The sequence below is a fragment of the Stegastes partitus genome, unplaced genomic scaffold (assembly GCF_000690725.1).
Source record: "Stegastes partitus isolate 25-593 unplaced genomic scaffold, Stegastes_partitus-1.0.2 Scaffold1388, whole genome shotgun sequence".
NCBI lineage: Eukaryota > Metazoa > Chordata > Actinopteri > Pomacentridae > Stegastes > Stegastes partitus.
In genome coordinates, this window is record NW_007579119.1 from 131,216 (window position 1) to 153,115 (window position 21,900).

Genomic DNA, 21,900 nt, shown 5'->3' on the forward strand with positions numbered 1-21,900 from the left:
CTCAGACAAATACTTAAAAACAGAAATGCTGTCTATATGGGCCCACAAACGTCCTGTATTTACTGTAAGTGGCCAGACGTCTGACTTTGACAACAGAGAAAAACACCAAAGTAATCACCTTGCTAAGCTAAAGGCAGCACAGTTTGTAGGAGTTTGAAAACTGCTCTTTGTTAAAGTGCCAAAACACAACATCAGAGTCTGCAGAAATACACATTTTTGTCCGATTTCACCTTCAAATACAGCCTTAATTTATCTGAAAACAAACGAAAACGGCGACAGTTTTGCATTTAGATTTGTTGCTTTAATACTTTTTTCGGCTCAAAATTACATTTTCTTTTTCAGCGTTCTCCGTTGAGAAGGCTCATTCCTTATGCCTGGAAGAAGTCGGACCTTTCGGTCTCACTGATATTTAAAAGACAGCCAACACCAGGGTTTAATCAAAGCAATATTTTCCCCCCCGTGGTGCCAGAAGAGGCCGAGTCACTTTTTGTTTCAGTTTCGCCAAAAAATGCAGCAGCTACCTTGGCATGACTGCCTTTTTGTAGCCAGCTAATTTGATTCTCGGCGGAGGCCTGGGGTTTGACTTGAAAATCAGAGCTTAGTCATTGGCTACCAGTGAAACACGGGCGCTACCGGGGCAGGAAAAGTTGTCGGTGTGAGTCATTGCAAACGCCGAAACCTGCTCACAGCAAATGTTTTCCACACAAATGGAGGAAAAAAATAAAGAAATAAAAATATCGACGATGCTACTTCCTCACATCTTGGACTGTACGGCATCACAGTCAATTAAAATTAACTTTGCATGTTGTTTTTTGCAGGTACATCTGTTGTCACGGTAACCGCCACTGATGCCGATGATCAAACATACGGGAACAGCGCCAAGCTCGTGTACAGCATCCTGCAGGGACAGCCCTATTTCTCTGTGGACTCCGAAAACGGTAAGCCGAACCCGAGAGGATCCCTTTTGGATGCAGATTCTTGCCAAACAGATTTCTTGCGCTGCTTGGATGAGTGTTTAAAAAGCTCCAGATTTCTTCCTTCAGGAGCACGTCTATATTTAAAATCCCGATAAAGTGCGTCTGTCATTTTTCCGGGGAAGCGTAACAAGACTGTTGTTCTCCAAGTTCTAAAACGGCTCTTATCGCAACAAGAAGCCGCTTGTTAAGGAAGAATCTGTTTTGTCTGCGACTCGAAAGCCGTAAAAGACGAACCCTTTCAAAGCCATAATTCCCATCATTTAATAACAGCATGTCTAAAATTGGATAGAAAATAATAGATGACGTCTTGGGAGGTGGGCCGAGTTGCTGTCGTACCAAGATGTAAGATGGGATGATCAATGTCAGTTTTATCTCTAAGTCATTTACTGCAAATTACACAGAGCCAGAGCCAGATCAGCTCCGTTAAAGATACAGCCCAGCAACTGCAAAGTGTTTTTTTTTTTTTTCCAATCATGTAGAGAGAGAGAAAAAAAAAGAAAGGCCAGTGACATTTGAGGAACAGTAAACCAACAACAGCTGGGCTCCATGCACACAAAGCAGCTTAAAAAGTTGCTAATTCTGTTTTGGGACCCTTTAAGCGCTATTTTTAGGGTTTCGCAGCACTTTGTCTCGGTTAGAAAATGAAAAAAGAAGTCAGAAGTGACACGAAACACAAGACTGATTTCATTCACGATGACCCAAAACCGTATTTTCTAACATGTTGCTGGGGTTTGTTCAGTCGCCGTCCTCTGCAGATGCTCCGACTCGCATGAACACTTCTGACACCAGAACAACATTGCCAGGCAACATAATCCAGGCGGCAATTAGATTTCCCTCCAAAACACATTTGGCAAACTGAATTAGAGGCACATAATTTTTTTTTTTCAGGAAACACGAGTGGACACAGACACATGGACTTACTCTTATCTGGTTTTCAGTCAGACGGCGAGTTGCTCTTTAAAGCAAAAGTACTTTTTTGTTTGTTTGTTTCCAGGCACTATTAAGACCGCCCTATCCGCCATGAACAGAGAAGTGAAAGAGAACTACCAGGTTGTGATCCAGGCCAAAGACATGGCCGGACAGATGGGGGGGCTCTCGGGTACCACGACGGTCAGCATCACGCTCTCCGACGTCAACGACAGCCCGCCGCGCTTTGCTAACCGTAAGATGGGATTCCTACCTACGCTGTATTGATTTGAGCTGTTGTTAGGATGCACATCTTAAAGGAATTTCCCTTCCTTCGCCGTCAGATTCCTTCCGCGTGACCGCCGTGGAGTCCACGGACATCGGAGGCGCCATCGGACGCATCAAGGCCGACGACCCAGACATCGGACGCAACGCCGAGATGGAGTACAGCATCGTGGGCGGTCACGACACGTTCAACATCATCACCGACCAAACCACGCAGGAGGGCGTTATCATCATTGAGAAGGTACTTTGCTCCCCCCGTAACCACTTCGAACTTTCCAATCGGGTTAAATTTGACGTATTTTACTACATGATCCTTTGCAATCTGCGACAAGCATCAAACATCGCCTCTGTTGTGCATCTATTATTCGACTGATAATGGCTGCGCAATCAGACAAAACACTTCTCGGGGATATGCTTAGAAACAAATAGCAGCCTTGTTGATTTCAAGAAGTGTTTCATGGAAACCCTTCAAGCAAAAACACATTTCTATTATGTGTGTGTGTGTGAAAAAATAGGATTCTAAAGCTCATGATTCAGCTCCTTTATTGTCCAAATATTCAATAACCTGGTTGAAACAGAGTCCAAACTTAATGAACATCTTAAACTTTTCTTTTCTGTCTTGACATGTTAAAAAAAACTCTCTCTCCCCCTCCTCCAATTATAATAAGGAACATTTAACTTCAGTAGAAAGACATAAAAGTACAGTTTCAGATTAGAGAAACCCCTTGATAACGTTTATTCATGTAAGAAAGATATGACAGAATGTATTTTTTGAAGCGTGGTGTAAAATCAGATACCCTAAGCCTGTAAAATGAATAATATAAAAGAGTCTTTTGTTGGAACCTATTTTTAGTTTTCCCCTAAGATCTTCCAGATCAGTATTCCTCACTTGGATTTCTAACTTGGAATTTAGAGTATGAATAAGATAAAGGCAGACAAATGAAATGCGATGAATTGCCTATCAAAATCCCGGAGGCGGACTGTTTTCTTTTTTATATATATATTTTTTTTATTGAAAAGTCTACAGCTTGACTTCTGACGCTCTTTCATCTGCAGGCGCTGGATTACGAAAGTAAGAGGGACTACGAGTTCAGAGTGGAGGTGAAGAACACGTTCTTGGATGTCAGGTTCATCAACGGCCTGCAATTCAAAGACTACGCCACGGTCAAGGTGACGGTGGAGGACGTGGACGAGCCGCCCACCTTCACCAGGAACCCTTACATCATCGAGGTGCACGAGGACACGGCCGCCGGCAGCTTCGTCGGCGTGGTGTCGGCCCGCGACCCCGACGCCGACAACAAGCCGGTCAAGTAAGTCTGCAGGACTGGAAAAATTCACTTCTCCAGATTTCATTGGAGAAATTAGGCAGCCGCTATTTAGTAACCTCAGAAAATGAATCGATGGCCTGTTAAGCAAAGATTTCCTCGGCAAACCAAGTGGGCGTAATGCTTATTTATCGTAGCGGTTTGATTGTTTTAAACACTCATTGTTCCAGCTTTAATTATACTAGTTTAAAAAAGAAAAAATCAATAACGAGCAACAACATGCTGCAAATACAAAGTCTCCTCTTATCAGTTTTTTTTATGGAGCGAGGATGAGAATGTGCCCACTTGGCTAAATCTAATCCATCAGCCGAGCCATGTGTCAGCGTGGAAGTCAGAGGAGGGGGGCGGGCGGAAGAAAAGAATATTATTCATGGGTCCCTCCTGGTGATTTCCCAGCGGAAGATGGCGGCGGCCCTGTGAAGTGAATACAGACACTGTTTATTTCCCGCCGAATTATGTAAGCCCTCTGTGGCACCGCACAAAGTCAAAGTGAAAGAGCCTAATTTGCTGTATCGATTCACGCAGCTCGGCGCCGCCGCCGTCGCGCACATATGGCGCCCGCCCGTCTCTGACACGGAGACGCGCCACTCTCGGCCCGTGCCACATGGCGCGCATTGTGTTGCATATTCAGATTTCGCCTTCGAATATGAAAGGCGACTGTGACAAATGAGCAGGATCCGGGAACGATGTGTCATCTTTTGACAACGGAGAGAGCGGAGTGGCTTTTTATTTTTTTTCCTTTTTTTGGAAAACGACGTGCGCGAAACGTGTTTCTCTTTTAAGTAAAGAAGGACTTTAAGCGTGTTTGCGTTAACGGGGCCGATCTGTGCGAGCAGAACAAATCAGAGCTGCACTTTATTTTACGTCTCAAATCATCAAATTTTTAGAGCGATTTCTGCTCAACCATCTCTGATTGGCCTGAAACTTTTATAGCATAAAATATGGTGATTAATAAGGATATGTGTGAAATTTTAGCTTGATACATGAAGTACTTTACGAAATACACTTTGACCCACTTTTTTTTTTTTTTTTTTTCACGCAATGAAATCTGAGTCTGTTTTTTTTTTTTTTTTTTTCACGCAATGAAATCTGAGTCTGTTTGAACGACAACATCTCAGCAACTATTGATCATAAAAGCCTGAAATTTTCACCGTTATCTCTCATCGTGTCACTGATTCAGGATCTGCAATGTTGGATAGGTAGATTAATAGCATCTGTTTATGGGTGAGTTGAAAAGAATTTGAAGCGGTCATGAGAAGTCCCACTTTTGAGCAAACATTACCAAAAAAACTTTGATAATGTCGAAGTCAGCGAGTGATATTTTCTGAATCACATGAAGCTGCAGTTCACAGTAATACAGAACAGAACATATAGAATACTTTTAAATGTGTAAAACTTGTTCAAAAAAAAGGAAAAGAAAGTAACTGATTGAGCAGGTATGACCAGTTGTACCACTAAACAAGCACTGGTAGAAAATCCAAGAGTTCTGGTTCTGAGAATACATACATATGCGTTGTATACATAATATAACCAAGAGAAGTAGTGGCACTGTTGACTCTGAATCAATGGCATGATGTGAAATAATAGGCAAAATTTCTGGCTTTTACCATAAATAACTTCTGAGATATTATCATTCAGACTCCTGCACATTGTCTAACTTGCAAAGACACATTTCTTAGTTTGACATTTTGGTGTCAGACGAATAGTTTGGTACATAAAGAGAAACCATCTTAAAGAGGAAATGACTGTGACTCTGCCACCAATGAACACAGTCCACAAACCATATTAAAATACCAAAACATTCCACCAAATGACCATTTTCAATACAATACCAAACATAAGAATCATGCATATGACATTATTTTATAGAGCATGGGTAAAATCCTGCTGCCTTGACAGGACACCCAGACTTACAGGTTACATATGTAGATAACCCTGCAAATAAAGACGTATACCAAAAACACACCATTAAAGAGGGTTGCACTGCACAGAGCAAAGAGGAAAGGTGAATATTAGATAGAAAACATCACAGTAATACATTTCCTCAAGACCCTACCCAGTCTAATGCATCAAAAAGCCAACAAATTTAGTAGAACTGGACCAATTCTGGCATGAGGAGGATTCAAAGATGCAACCAGAAGCTTATATAAGGCGACTGAAAGCACATATTTGAGGTGAAAATGGCCATTTAACCAAACACAAGCATTGACGTATGTGTGTTTCAATGATGCCGATTTTGTCACATTTCCAGAAGGGCCAGAATAAATTTATGAAAGAACCAAAGTTAATGTTTGTTTTCTTGTGGCACAGATGCATGTGTTTCAACGAGTCCATCAGAGGAAATTAAGAAACTGCACGACTGCTGTGTTTTTAACAGGTTCAAACATAGCTTCTAATTTAAATGTGTGAAAAAAGGTGCTAAAAATGAGTCAGTGAGCATCAATAACAAGAAGAATTTTACAGAAAGTGCTTGATATTTTAGTCAAAAATTCCACAGATGCCAATTTAAATATTCCTCATTTGTGGAAAAAAAGCTTTAAGTGACTCAGAGATGGTCGAGCAGAAGGCGTCAGATCATTCGAGATGGAATAACCATCTCAAAAGGACTATTACAAGCCAAGATGAGCTCTATGTTTAGGATTCATATTGGTGCTTTGGTATTAATATGAGCTTGTATCGTCGTTGCAGATACTCCATCGACCGGCACACAGATCTGGAGAGGCTGTTCAACATCGACTCCATAAACGGCACGATCACGACGCTGAAAGCACTCGACAGAGAGATGTCCAAATGGCACAACATCTCAGTGGTGGCCACCGAAATAAGTAAGTGCAGCTCCAGTATCTCCACTGTTCATCTGTGACTTCTGTCGCTAAACCTCAAGTCATTTATTCGTTCCAGACAACCCCCGTCAGACCACTCGAGTGCCGGTGTTCATCAAGGTGCTGGACGTCAACGACAACGCCCCCGAGTTCGCCATGTCCTACGACACCTTCGTCTGCGAGAACGTCAAAGCGGGACAGGTGCGTCGCTTTGATGTTTGCAAAATGCCTCGCTGAGGATTTGTTAAATCATCTGTTGCCGTTGACGCACGCGGTCAGGTTTATTGAGCTGACAGAGTCCATCACAGCCACACAAATGTGCGTCTCCCACTCATGAGTTACTCATACCATAGAAATCTTTTTTTTTTTTTTGCGATCGTGGTTTTATAGACACACCGGCTGGAAGTTATAATTTTGTGCATTACTCACAGATCTGCACAGTGAGAGGGTTGCATGAATCAACTCAAACGATGCACAAAGAGCACACAGGCTAAGGGGTAATTGTTGACAATTCCACCAAAAAGCGAACGCAGACCAGAAGGGATGTGATATCTATTTACATTATTGAACTGCAACATACACATGGAGTTGATATTATATACAGACATGCTGTTGGGGGGGTTATCCACACTTCCAGCCATGTTTGATCATAATTGTGTTCTATTAATTACCCCAAACACTAATTGCAGATTAGCCTATTGGTGTGTTTTACATTACATGCTTTACAGATTACAAGCTTCCATACTGTCACGCATTGGAAACCTTTGGATTCATTGGGGTTTCCGTGTTTAATTTTTGTAGGATATTAACTTTAATTAATAAATTAGTCCGGTAATTTGATGGAGTATGTAACACTGTGGGGTTTTCACCTTGTTATTTAAGTTAGTGTGGTTCGTTTGTGTCGTATATACGCTATTGTAGGGTGCTAATATTTATGGATTGCAGCTTTCTTATTCTTTGTTCGGTTCTTTGCAGCTGATTCAGACGATAAGCGCCGTTGACACCGACGAACCCCTCGTTGGACACAAGTTCGTCTTCAGCATAAGTGCCACCAATCCAAATTTCACCATCGTGGACAGAGAAGGTGAGATATAGTTGTTATTTTTTTGTATTTTAACTGCTATTCCTGAAACATGATGTAAATACAAATAATAAAAATACAAAAACATACCGTCATGGGTAATTTAGCAAGAATACAATTGGGATTGAGTGTATATACAATATCTAAAAATATAGAGAACAGTAAATGAACGGAGTGTGATTACAGTCTTCTCACTGACCATTCATGCTTCTTGAAGAGCTCTAATTGTTTGGGGAATTTTCCTACACAGTGCAATAAAGCCATTGTGGATGCAAACATTCAGCCGGTCGTCCGCGCCGCATTGCATGTGTTTCATTATCGCGTTCCTCAGTCATACCACGGAAGGTATTTACGATCGGAGAAATATTCGACGCAGAACAGCTTTTTGGTTGGAAAACTTTACATGCTTGACCTGCATGTTCCCTTTTCATTCGGTCTAATGCTCCTTGTCGTCATTTCGGCTTTGATTCACAGAAAATAGTCAACTCTTCAAATACTGGCAGCAGACAAAGTCCAAAGACTGAAGCGGCGACTCTGAAATTGCTTGAGTTCTAACAAAAAAAACCTCTGGACTTGAATTCATTTTGCACTACCATGCTAATGTCTTTATAGAATGAAGACTGCGTCATGATCAACCGAATAAGCAGCGCTTGAACTTACTTTTGCCTTTGAGCAAACTAAAGTGGTTATTATTAACCCTTATGAATCCACAAACCCACCAGCTGGATTGAAAAGAACATTATCTTTACAAAATCGTCCAAAAATTACACCGTTTATGTGCGACCCAGTCTCCCCGAAGTTACATGTTGGTACAAGTGAACTGTTCGCAAATGCATTTTGAAGAGGACGTAACGTCGTTTTGAAAGAACCGTTCTGGTTTCTGGTTATGACAAAACAACACGGTTAGCTTTAGGAACAAATATCAGCAAAACAAAAAAACAGGAAGTCAACTTCAATGTTTGGAGACTGGGTTGTTGTCAGAGATAAAAACAGAGCGAATCGGTGGATGTTGAATTTCCTGACATGCCTTGAACTGCTCATGACATTCGGTTGGTAAACTTCACTAAGGCCTCGTCCACATGTAGCAGGGTTTTTTATAAATATCCTCCACCCTACACACCATCTGGTTTTTAGAAAAAAAAAATCATCCACAATAAACTGCGTAAGTGTGTTGTTAAGCATGCCACACCTTTAGGTGGCAGTAGTTCCCTAAATCCAAGCTTCCGTCTCTCAATGTCGGAAAAAATAACCGTCTTTACCGTCATCCTTCGCCTGTGTTCTTGTACGTGGAGCAGTATCTGGGCCTGGACAGGAGAAACAACGCCAGCACAGTTTTTAGGGCGTCCACACTGTTTCCAAATGTAAACACAGGTTGCAAGATGTAAAGAACATGTTTTGTCGCAGGTAGTGATATTTCGAAACCTAAAACCGGTTATTGACGTCCACATACAGACGCATGAACAGAGGATTCGCAGAGCTTCACTTTGGTCGGAGGTTTTTGAAAGAATCGTTTTTAATGCCGGAAATCTGCGCTTTGGTATAGATGGTAGAAAAATATCTTTGTTTTGTGAGATACCCTGCTATGTGTGGACGAGGCCTAAATCTACGCTTAAAATCGTCATATTTCATCAACATCACTTTATTCTACGTGTCTCATTTAAAAAAATTCACCCAAAACAAACAGTTGACACCAGATTCTATCACATGACAAAAACAAAAACTGTTTAGTCTGAACTGCAGGCAGTGTTTACACCAAGTAGAATAAGTCAAATATCTATAGGATGTAGAGCCACGTCTTTCTCCCCAGAATAGGTTTTTCAGTTTTTGTTAAACAACTATTCGAGAACATTCAACTTTCTTTCTTTCTTTCTTTCTGATTTCTGGCATTCTAACTGTATCATACTGCACTAAAAAGTTCCCTCTACTCCTAGTCATGGTTGTTCTGTTTCCATAGAGGTGCAGGACTTTATTTTGCAGTGAAAAATGAGCCCACAGTGACAGGAACAGTCAGACGGCTGATGCATTTTTTAAAACTACTATTTAGACCTCTCAGTAATTCTGCAAAGTTTCACCAGCTGTGTATCACGAAACAAGGGAATAAAGATCCTTTCATGTAGGATCATCGAGCGAACTGAAACGTCCCTCCGCTGACAACCTTTTTGCTCGCCTGCGTCTTTCCTCAGACAACACCGCCAACATCCTGACGCGGAGGGGAGGCTTCAGCCGGCGCGAGATGAGCATGTACTTCCTGCCCGTGGTGATCTCCGACAACGACTACCCGATCCAGAGCAGCACCAGCACGCTGATCGTGCGCGTGTGCGCCTGCGACAGCCGCGGGAACATGCAGTCGTGCAACCCCGAGGTCCTGCCCTTCTCAGATGGTCTCACAACTGGAGCTCTGGTGGCCATACTGCTCTGTGTCATCATCCTCCTCAGTAAGTCGGCCGTCGTGGGCGGGAGCATGTGTGCGACGATGTATACTTGAACCCTGTCTGGTGATGCTCGCTCGGCCGCCGCTCATCGCAACAACCGATTCGATTCATGTCCGCTGACAAACGCAGAAACCGGCCACAGATCCGTCTCCATCCTCTATTCTTAGACACTCAAATGACCTTAGTTACTGTTGCTATGGCTGTCAAGTTTGCATATGCGGCTCAGACGAAGCAGGTTTCCACGAGGATGTGGTGCAAATATTCAATTTTTTCTAATTAATCTTATTAAGACAGGTCCCCATGCATCGCTGTTACGTAAATAGGAGGAGCTGGTTCATGGAGACGAAGGGCTAATGGCACTGAGTTTACAATGGAGGGCCTTTGCAGTGGAACAAAATAGAGAACTGATGTCAAATGGTGCAAAACAACGTAAGAACATGTGATAGAAATATGGAATTATTTATTTTTAAACAGACTCCACGTACAATGCTAAACATATTTATTAGACCACCTGTTTAATTTGTTAAGCACTGTAATTATTTATTTGTTTATTTATTTATTTTTCGACCACCCAGCATCATGAAGTGCTCTCGACGTTTTACTGTTTCGAACAGGAATGAGAAATTTCAAACTGAATTCACTTTTTATACCCAAATCTGAGCCACTGGGCTTCTCTGATAAGTTAGAAATCAATCAGGCACATCATTCAACCACTTAAACTATTTTTTTCTGTTCAGGAATGCAAGTAAATAACTATAATTTGACATCTTAATCAAGAAATAATAATGTGCTTTAGTATTTTTTCTATAGTTTCTTGTAAAAACAGTAAATTTAAGAATCCATGGATCACAATAATAATTCTATTTTAGCATTAAAAATATCATTTTGGTTAAAGAGCTTCTACATACTGGTGCATTATGATTTTGATTATTGGTAATGATTATTGGTAAATACTAATGCTGTTAATTTAAGACAGCTGTGGCATGAACCTGACATTATGGTGGTGGTCTAATACAGTTGTTACGCGCGATAAAAAAGGGCTGAATATGAGACCAAAGCTACATGTTCCAGGCCAAAAAGCCGACATCATTACCAGTCCATGACCCCTGTAGGAGACAGCGAAGTGAGGGGCGGCCGAGTTCTGGCACGGCGAGGTAGTTAGTCAGCTCCAGTTTCATGCTGTGTAACAAAAATCCATGAAAGAAATACTTGGAGAGGAAGACAGATGGTAGATTTAAGCTTTACTGCCCAGATTTTCCAACATGAGCAACACATATCGCCACTGTTGAAGATTTTGCTCAGACTGCTTGAGATTAAACTTTCATTTAAAGCGCAGGACATTAGTTTTAACTGGGAAAATAGCATATATGCTGTCTAACTGTCCATCCTTAAGGCCACGCAGTAATGCAGCTTGTTAAACATATTGTCCGTGGCCATGGACGCACCGCTGAGTACCAGATGTTGGTCGCCAGGAATCCTGATCTGTGCAGCTTATGTAACAAACATTCAATCCACCAACTCTCGTGTTTTTGGGATTGATGACGGTTTCGAAGGGTCGCTGAGCTACAGCTGGAGGATTACCGTTCATAGATGAGGTCGGTTCTATCACATCAACAGAGAAACTTTCAGGTTTACTTGACCTCGAAGTCGCGTAAACACTAATGGCTGCGTGTGCTTAGTTATCCATCCACTCCTCGTTGACCTTCATTGCCATGGCTACCACCGCCGAGCTCAGAACCTAGGACAGGTGATAAAGCTCCATACTATCACTACATATGACAAAAAAAAGGAACAAAAAATTACCACTCCGGGCAGGCCTGGCTTTCATTCGCTCCATGCTGCAGCCAATTCGAGGTGCAGAAAAGTCAATAACGTGGACCAGTGTTTGCTCGACTGCATGCTGCTGAGCGCCCACATGGGGGGGAAAAAATAGTGAATACCTCTGCTATTACAAGTTCTAACATTACAAATAGGACATTGATTAAAAGCCCGGGCTCCCCAACTCACTGCAATCAATAAGATGTTACTGGAAAGATGTCAGTCCGCCGCTCCGGCTGCCAGCAGCTTTAGCATCTCAATATATTACGGCGGCGATTAAAGCAACAATAACTTTTTTGTTGATACAAGATCTCAAACATCTTATGGAAGATATGTAATAATAATAATGGATTAAAGCGACTCCGTCTGCTACACGGGGGACGCGCCGAGCAGAGGTACGATGATGAAAAGCTAAAAAAAAACCTAAAGCGGAGATGTGTCATACAACAATGGGTGAAAACAATGGTTTATCCTCTGAACCGCCAGCACTTTCTGGGCATCTTTTGCTCCTGTCACATTATTACTCACTGTGAGCTCATTTTTCACTGCGATATAAAATCCTGCACCTCTATGGAAACAGAGCAACCATGACTAGGACTAAAGAGGACGGAAAAATGCCTTTTTTTCTGCAGGTTAACAGCTTTAATGCCATAAATCATACAGAAAAAAGATGAAAGTTGAATTTCTTTGATGATTAAATTTACAATAATTGAAAGAAATCAAAGCGTATGAGAAAGATGGCTCTGAATACTAGAAATATTTGACTAATTATAGGTTTACAGCTTCCTCAAACTGTGGATTTTTCACACGTCTCTGCACATTAACTCTATTTCACCGAGCTGAATGTGTCTTCCAACAGTTTTCGAACCACGCTGCACTTATAATATTCAAGTATGTTGCCCTCAGTCACTTTAATTTGTCTTTAAACTTTGAACAGTCTGCAAAAAACCCTCCGTTGTGCAGCTGAGCACAGAAATTTAATTTCTTTTTACAGTCTAACCCGTGCAAACCAGATTATTTGACACATTTATAAACCAGACAATAATAGATGCAGTATTTTTATGAAATTGTACCAATTTAAAGCTTAGATTTGGTTAATTTTCCCACCAAAATCGCACGTCTTGAATGAGGTGTTCAAGGATCATTGGAAAGTTGAGACATTTTTGCAGTTTCTGGCTTTAAAAATGGTGTATTTGGGCTTAAAAAAACAACAACAACCAATCCCATACCTTTAAATTTGTCATTGAGTTCCAAAATTAGTGAAATTGCCACAAGAGTGACGACTTATAAACTACTTCTTGGGGGGAAAAATGGTTGTCATGGTTTAAAAACTGCTGCTAAACCATCTCTAAGGCTTAAAGAAAACTGCTTTGACTCTCAGTAGAAGAATGGATGCAAACCTTAGACACCAAACTATCCAACAGAGTGTCCTTGAGCGCTACATATCGGATAAAGATCAGCAGTCATAAGATGTCGCTAATCAAGAGAACGCAAAACTATAACCAAGTACGGACGCTGCGGAAATCCTTGAAAAATCTGTCTTACAAGCTGTAACCGAACGCCACACGAGGCCTCACTGGGTTCTTTTAACTTGTAAGCAATCATAAGTAATTAAAGCAAGTCCAATCAATGACAGATTACAGGCAGTTCTCTCTCCGAAGGCCGTCCGAGGCCCCTTTTCATTAGCGAACACATTCGCCCAACGGAACGGTCCGTACTTGCTCCGGGAAAGTAGGTCGAACGCTGCGTCCCGACGCACTGAAGCACCACTTCAGCCGTCCTCGTGATCCGATGCAGTGTGTAATACCATACAGGGAACAGCGAGAACGGCGCCTATCGTTTTACCCAGCAAAAAGCAGAAACGCACGGGGGCCTATGGTCAAGGACGTATCAATAAGTAATGGGCTTCATCTGTCATTGAACTTTACCTTTGCTTGGGCAAGCACGTTACCCGATAGGAGCGTTTTCAGACTGAAAAAAAACCAAAACACTGTCGGATTCCTTGAATAGGTCAGTGCAATTACAACTCATGAATGCGTTACATATAAGAGACCCCCAACCTCTTCCCATAGATTGAACTCGACACCACTTCCCCTCGTCACAATCTTGACTCCGACGTGTTACATGATTGACTCGGATTTTCTCTTCCCTTCACACACGTCGAGCGCAGTGAAGGTTAAACTCCTGCTCTCCTCTCGAGCTAAAATATCACGACATCTGCTCATTATCCGACGCCTTTTCGCGCTCGAAGCCCCCCTGACAGACTGTCTCATTCACCTCCGCTTGACTCCGATAGGCAGGGCGCTGGGATGGAACCTCGGCGCAGCCGTCCGTCTAAAAGCATGACATTGGTCAGCCGCGGTATCGTATAAAGAACTTTTTAACAGCCGTCCCCCAGCCCCCCGTCCGACCCGTGTCGAAGGCGTTGTAATTAACACCCAGGTGGGAGGCGACCACAGTACCTGCCGCGAGGGCGAGAAAGAGAAATCAAGGTGAGGAGGGCAGGTGAAGCAGGATTTTTAATGCTCCTGGAATTATGGGTTTATTTAAAAACTCGCTTCTGGAAACATGCTCAGTCTGCAATCTCTGATAGTCTTTTAACGATGAGATATATATATAAAAAAAAAAAAAAGATCCTCCAACCACACGGCAGCGAGCGAATGTGCCATTCAAGGAGGAAGGAAAAAAAAAAAAGAGCTTTTTCCACTGAATCTTTAATAATAAGAGGTGAGCGCCTGAGGCAGAGTTGAGGATTTGTCACTGGTAGCAAATGTGTCTCCCCAGCGCGCCGCCGTGTGCTCCCCTGCGCTCTTTAATGCATGACACATGTTAGGAGGCACACGTCTTCTCACTCTCTGCCTGCATTCTCCCCGCTGTTTTTGTGTAGTGATCGTGGTGCTGTTTGCCGCCCTGAGGAGACAGAGGAAGAAGGAGCCTCTGATCATCTCCAAAGAGGATGTCAGAGACAACGTTGTCAGTTACAACGATGAAGGGGGCGGAGAGGAGGACACTCAGGCCTTTGATATCGGCACGCTGCGCAACCCGGAGGTGATGGATGCTAACAAGCTGCGCAGGGACATCATACCCGAAATGCTGTTTCCCTTTCGGAGGACATCACCGATAAAGGATAACACGGATGTCAGAGACTTCATTAACGGTAGGCTGCAGGAGAACGATTCGGACCCCACGGCGCCGCCCTACGACTCCCTGGCCACGTACGCGTACGAGGGCAGCGGGTCGCTGGCGGAGTCCCTCAGCTCGCTGGAGTCGGCCGCCACCGAGGGGGACCAGGAGTACGATTATCTCAGCAACTGGGGACCACAGTTCAAAAAGCTGGCAGAGATGTACATAGGGAAGAGCCCCGACAGAGAGACCTAGACGAAGCCATGGCGGTCCATTTTTTTTCCCTGTCTGTTGATCTAGCTAGCCAACCAGACAGCCGTTTGTCTAGTTAGTTAGCTGGCCAGCTAGTTGACTGTCTGTCTACCTATCTATCAAGCTATCTTATCTGTTTATCTGTCTAGTTCGCTAGCTAGCTCGCTAGTCGACTAGTTGTCTATTTGATTCTCATGCACAAATACACGTTTAAACGCACCCGACGCGTGGAAGTGGAAAAATCAAAGACTTAATGGAGATACAGTAGAAATCTCAAAAAAAACAAACAAAAAAAAAAAGAAGTTTTACTGTTATTTTTTGGGTCATAATCAGTAAAGATGCCTTTGAATTTTAGGATTTTTTGTGAACAATGGTGTGGACAATGTGTTTTGTAATTGATGAGCGATAGTAGTATTGTAATACTATCAATGTTTAACGGTACCGGAGTCGGGTTTTGGTGCGGGCGGGGGTTCGGGGAAGGAGTCGAGCGGCTTTTCCAGCCAACTCCATTAAATACTGTACATGTACAAAGTGTTTTTAATGATGGACATCCTCTATATACTATTTGCTATCTTCGTTTGACAAGCAATGTTCATGTGGATGGTTGGTGCAGTTGATTTGTCAAACTGTGAATTCATTTCATCATGTAGGTGTAACATGTAATGGAAAGTGTATGTTGTAGGAAACTGTCATACACTGAAATCATGCTGTTTGAATGCTGAGTCATATTGTTTTATATTTATATTTTTATACTTATTTTCCTAATAAAATGACGTTGAAAAAAAAAAACCAGAAGAAGAAGAAACAGCCATATTTCCATCGCCTGCTGCTGCGGGTTATAGTTCATGCAGTTTTGCGTGTTGGGAGTCGATCCGCTCACCACGAAGGTTCATTAAAACTTTATTTACATCTCCGCACACTATGTGATAATACACAGAAACGACCACGGAAATAAAGCTCAACATCTCGCTGTCTTGGCAGCATGAACGTGTTGATCCTGACATCGACAAGCTGCCAGAATCCAAAAAAATAATCAAATATCAGCCGTGGAAGGAAGTATGTTTTGTATATCTTGCACATATAATTCTGGTGAATTACACTAGAACTTAAATGATCTAGCCTGTATTTCCAGCAAACTTTAAGGTCCAGGACACAGTACGTTGACCTCAACATCTCACTTTGACTGACTTTTAACCAAATGTTGAACAAAATTTGGGTTTTTGTTCTAATTTTATTGGGTTTCTTTGTATTTTGAGTCTTATCTGTCTGTTTTTTTTCTTAAATTGCAGCTAATTAGTTGTTTCTACACCTATTTGGGTATTATAAAATCAACCATAAAGCAAAACGGCTATTCTGGGCTACAGTAATGGTCATATTGCGTTGATTAAATAATCCCAATCAAACTATTCACCAGTAAAGCAGTGCTATTTTCCATCTTACACACTATGAAATGCTGTGTGGCTAATTGCTATGCTAAGCTATGTGATAATATACAGATACGACCACAGAAGTATAATCTAGCCGTCTTGGCAGCATTAACATGTTGATTTGATATCGACAAGCTGCCAGAATCCAAAAAAATAATCAAATATCAGCCGTGGAAGGAAGTATGTTTTGTATATCTTGCACATATAATTCTGGTGAATTACACTAGAACTTAAATGATCTAGCCTGTATTTATAGCAAACTTTAAGGTCCAGGACACAATACGTTGACCTCAACATCTCACTTTGACTGACTTTTAACGAAATGTTGAACAAAACTTGGGTTTTTGATCTAATTTTATTGGGTTTCTTTGTATTTTGAGTCTTATCTGTCTGTTTTCTTCTTGAATTGCAGCTAATTTGCTGCTTCTACACCTATTTGGGTATTATAAAATCAACCAAAAAGCAAAACGGCTATTCTGGGCTACAGTAATGGTCATATTGCGTTGATTAAATAATCCCAATCAAACTATTCACCAGTAAAGCAGTGCTATTTTCCATCTTGCACTCTATGAAACGCCGTGTGGCTAATTGTTATGCTAAGCTACATGATAATATACAGAAACGACCATAGAAGTAAAATCTAGCCGTCTTAACATGTCGATCCTGATGTCGACAAGCTGCCAGAATTCAGCAAAAATATAAACCCAGGTTTTTAATTTTATATCATGTATATACATTTCTGGGGAAATCATGTTATAAATTAATATCCTGATTAATATAATCTATCTTTCTACTAAACTCTAAGCTCCAGGACAAAGCGCACTGACCTCTACAACTCACTTTTACAGACTTTAATTGACATTTTGCAGAAAACACAAGTTCTTGATGTTGTTTTTTAACATTTCTTTCTCTTTATGTGTCTGTTTTCTACTTGAATGGCTGCTAATTCATTGCTTGCTCCACCAGTTTGGACAATTATAAGAATCAACACGGTTATTTTTGGACGACAGCAACGGTCAAATCCCAAGTCTTGTGCAAAATCCCAACCGAGCTATTCACCAGCGGAAAACGCTGTTTCCCAGCTCACACACTACGAAGCTCCATGTGGTTAATTTCACACTCATCTGCAAATGTGCTGTTAATCAAAATAGAACTCGCTGATAAGTAGGCAGCTGTGGAGACGCATCAAATCAATGCCCCTCTCACGTCGCCTCGCTCGGCTTTCAAATCTTAACACCTAGCGACATGAGACGTGTAGCTGCTGTCCTGTTTCTCATGTGTGACTCCCAAAGTATTTCCAACACGCCGCCCCCTCTGAGAGGAGGACTTCGCTGATTCAAACTGTTGTTTTGCTGTTAAATGTCAGTCCAGTCATCTGTCTGGGAAACAGAAAATGTAACTCGGCTTTTTTAAAGTGTCTTTTTCAGACAGAATTTTGCATGAAACGCGTTCCTTTGTGTGCAGAGGTTTGCAAAACAAAAGCGGTCCAACTAAAGCGACTGATTTCAGAACAAAGATGAGCAAAGAAAGGCTGCTTCTGTCTTCTGTCATGACATGTCTGAAAGCTTCTGTGGCGAGTAACTTTGGGTCTCAACTCTGATCAAGCAGTCCGTCGTCATTTAAAAGTACGGCTCGCTTGATTTACAAATCGACTTAGAGGTCTGGAAATGACAATTTATAACGTTAAGTGGTGTTTAGTGGTTCTCCTGTACGAGCTCATACATCTAAAATAACAGTCTCATCCCTGTAAAGTTTTCAATGTCCAACTATCACAGCTTTTGCAGCTGTTTACTCAATCCTACAAGAGTAATATTTCAAAATAAAAGCACTCACAAATGGTCTATAAATCTAATTTCACCTCCAGTATGTTGTTTGCAGGGATGAATTTCATAAGAATGCACAAGAAAAACTATTTTTCTGTGATATACGCGTGACGTGCAATCCATAAGCGATGCCAACAGGAGTGAGCAGTGACTGTGCTTCTATTCTGGAAGTGAATCCAGACAGGAAAAGGCTAGACCTCACTTTAACAAACAACCAAAACACCTGAGTTCAAGTTCCATCTATGCAGCAACAGCATCTCCATGTCATGCAACTTTACTTACTGACTATCCAGCTTCCACCCGTTTTTCTCTTCCTGATCTCCTTCCAGCTTCTGATACGGATGAACGTGATCCATCATGTTTATGTTTCAGCATGTTATCGTCTCATGATTTAGCAGCTGGCCGGCAAACATCCCTGATAAAGGAGGCTGTGTTCGGACTGTCTGACTTGAACGCCACGTCTTTCCAGTCGGATCAGATCGTGTTTTAAAACAGACGCGCATCCGGTGTTCTCGGTCGAATTGCTTTTGACGTTTTTATTGCAGCTGCGAACGCTGTGTATCAAATGAAACAACACAACGTGACCTTTGCAACGATGCTACTGTCCTGTCTGTGTGGCAGAGCCTCAGAGAGAAAAGCAGCTTTGAATGTACGTCTAATTGAGTCGTTTAATCAACACTAAGCCCATTTTATTATTATTATTATTTTGAATTTCTACGTCATGGAGTATCTCATTGTCCTGATTTTGATGTTGCCAGATTCAAGTCAATCTCAGCGACACAATTATGATAATAAATCTCTATTGCAAGCTTTTTATGGTGAGATACGTGCAAAAACAACAATTTCATAACACGAAATACTTCTTTTTCCCTTGATATATTTGCTAATTTAACTAAATCTGCAAGTATGATCGTTTCAAATGATGCAAGATCTGCTCAGCTTAGAGTCTTCTGAAAAACAACTAAATACAACATGTATGCTTTGGCCTTATAACAACCAAGTTAACAGCTTAAAAGCACTGCTAGTGAAATTACCCTGGAAATAGCCCGAGGCTCAGAGGGGTTGATTAACATTCAATTGCTTAATCAATGTTATGGCGTTTGCCCAAAAAAAAAACATGCAGAGCAACATCAAGGATACAGGATGAGTTTAAACCAATAAAGGCTCTTTTAAAAAAAATGTGCATGAGGAATGAGTGTTGGAACTTCCAGTGAGTAACAGGAACGTGCATCAGAGCCGCAGATGTTCGTCAGCCAACGTCAAACACCGACTGCGAAATGATTTCCCTTCTCATAAAAGCCCCTCGGTCCGGCGGGATGACTCAAAGGCAATATTCTTTATGTGACGCGCAGCGCTGGGATTCATGTGCCTGGCGAGATGTGATTATTCCTCCATCATTTCATTAATAGTGCATCACCATTATGCTTCATGCCTTGATACTAATTGGACCACAGTCACCTGCATCGAGCCCCCGAACGCAGGAAGTGGGCATCTATTCTCGTCTTTTTTTCTTTCTCTCTTGGCTTTCAAGGCAAAGAGAGGGATTTTTCCTCTACCCACCCTACTCACATGTGACTGCATGATTAGTAGTTAAGTGGAACATATCCCCGTTTGATGCATGAAAGGCATTAGCATGTCACATGGAATAATGCATGACAGATAAGGCTTGATGGTAGACCAACTGTAGGATGCTGCGGTTTGATTAAGCAAAAGAATCGCTGCAGATTGTCACAGCAACAGCAAATTCAACTCATTTCTAACTTGTTTTTTTTTTTAATGCAAATCAGGTCAAAACGGTGCATCGACAACGTGCCGAAAGTGGTTTTCCTCCCTGCAAAAGTGCCGGCGTCCGCGACCTCCACTCGGGCTCCGACTCGCTAAGACTCTATTCCAGGTTGTTTGTGCACAGCTGCTCCGAGATTATCGCGGACAGACACCAGGTTGACGCCGTAAAACTTCCAGAATTCAATTTTTAAGATGTTTTTGTGCCCCCTGCAAGGCTGGTAAGAAACAGGCCTCGTGTCACGATTCATAATGCATGATGTTTTTTATGGGTCTATTGTGGCTGGAAAAGGACTAAAAGATGCAAAGTACTGCAATCAATAATGCAGGTGAAATATTGGTATGCAGACAAGATGTGACAGCACCGGTGGACCGCCTGAGGCTTTTTTTTTTTTTTTTTCTTCCTTGTCCAGTGCCTGGACTATTTAAAAATGTCCTTTCTCGCACAACATTTCCGCCAAACAAGTTACAAGCAGATACCCAAGGCGCCCAATTTCTCACATTCGCCTCACATCAGCCCTAATGCGGCTAAAACGTAAGTGAAAGGGCCTTATTTTTAACATACATTGATTATATAACTGTCCATCTGGCTACTTGTTAAAACCTCGGCTACAGCACTCGAGCGCGGAATAGATTTTTTCCATTAACTGACCTTTAGCGATTGGAATACCCATGCGATGCAGGTGGACTTCAGGAAAGTGCTGCAAAATGGAATCGGTTTTAAGATGAATAATGAAAAGCGCCGCCATTTAAAGCCGCTTCTGGAGAATCTGCAGCCACGTAACGGCGGCGGCGTGCGCGGTATGTAATTGCAACTTTCTTCTATTATGTCTATTTTTTTTTTTGGCTCGTCTTTTTATCCGCTCACCATCCACCTGTGAGTTCACTTCATAGCTCGCGACCACTTTCCTCTGCCGTCTGAGTGTGTCTGGATTAGGCCGGTTTTCGCCAGGTTGCACACCTTAGGACAGACTGTCACATGCGTGCGAGCCAGAGAAAGTCACAGCATGGCCATGCGTGGCCTTGTGAGAAGAACAGAACACTGTGAAGCTTAGCCGAATCCTGGGGTCTTGACATGTGATGACACCTGCTTTGTTCCATACAGCCTCCATAATGAGATATTTTTCTCAGAGAGACGTTTACCAAGCACGAGGCATGTAGCAGCACGACCGTGTTTTGTACTTGCGGCAATCTCCGAGCCACCTATGCAGGTCTGAAATGATTTCAGTGCTCTACTGGCTAGCAGTTACGGACGTGGGTTGAACATTAAAAAACACAAGGCAGCTTTTTTTTTCCCCCCCTCAGGAAAAGAAAATTACTTCTGAGCACAAGGGAATGCATCAGTGACATGGCATACTGCCTAGTTTGTTATAATTACAAGCAAAAGCAGTTCTGAATAGGCATCTTAATGACCAAACAAATTGTTGCATATTTCAAACCCATCTGGATAATTTTCTTAGGGGAAATGTAATTGCTGTTCAGAAATGGTGAACGTTATCTTTGTTGTGACGAGCGAACGCACGCACACACAAACACACATATAGCACCTGAGATTACGCGTAATGCCACCTCCCCGGCGCTAATGGAACGCTGCCCTGTCAGGTTGCAGATAATGCAGGTGCACATGTGCCCGTCTTCCGCCTGTCTGTCAATTAGGCCCGTAATAGTTTATTAAAGCTTTGTCTGAGAGCCAATTTGCATGCGTGTCGGTGCAGGTTTCTGAATGACAAACAGGCATCAGCGGGGGAATCAGAAAAACGGTGTGCGGTCAGCTTAACTTTGTAGCTTTTAAGCAGCATCTTCTAGCATGTTGTTGTGCCGCAGGAATATATATATATATATATATA

General features: G+C 42.1%; 1 protein-coding gene across 1 annotated transcript in view; it reads left to right on the forward strand.

The window, feature by feature from the left end:
• The window catches only part of LOC103370208 (cadherin-10-like), a 23,516-nt gene extending 8,492 nt beyond the window's left edge, over positions 1–15,024 (forward strand). Inside the window, exons 3-11 of the mRNA XM_008299178.1 lie at positions 819–938; positions 1,972–2,139; positions 2,228–2,409; positions 3,225–3,478; positions 6,182–6,318; positions 6,395–6,516; positions 7,291–7,399; positions 9,580–9,831; positions 14,534–15,024. Coding sequence (XP_008297400.1) covers positions 819–938; positions 1,972–2,139; positions 2,228–2,409; positions 3,225–3,478; positions 6,182–6,318; positions 6,395–6,516; positions 7,291–7,399; positions 9,580–9,831; positions 14,534–15,024 — 1,835 coding nt within the window. The remainder of the gene's footprint in view (positions 1–818; positions 939–1,971; positions 2,140–2,227; positions 2,410–3,224; positions 3,479–6,181; positions 6,319–6,394; positions 6,517–7,290; positions 7,400–9,579; positions 9,832–14,533) is intronic.
• The last annotated feature ends 6,876 nt before the right edge of the window (positions 15,025–21,900 follow it).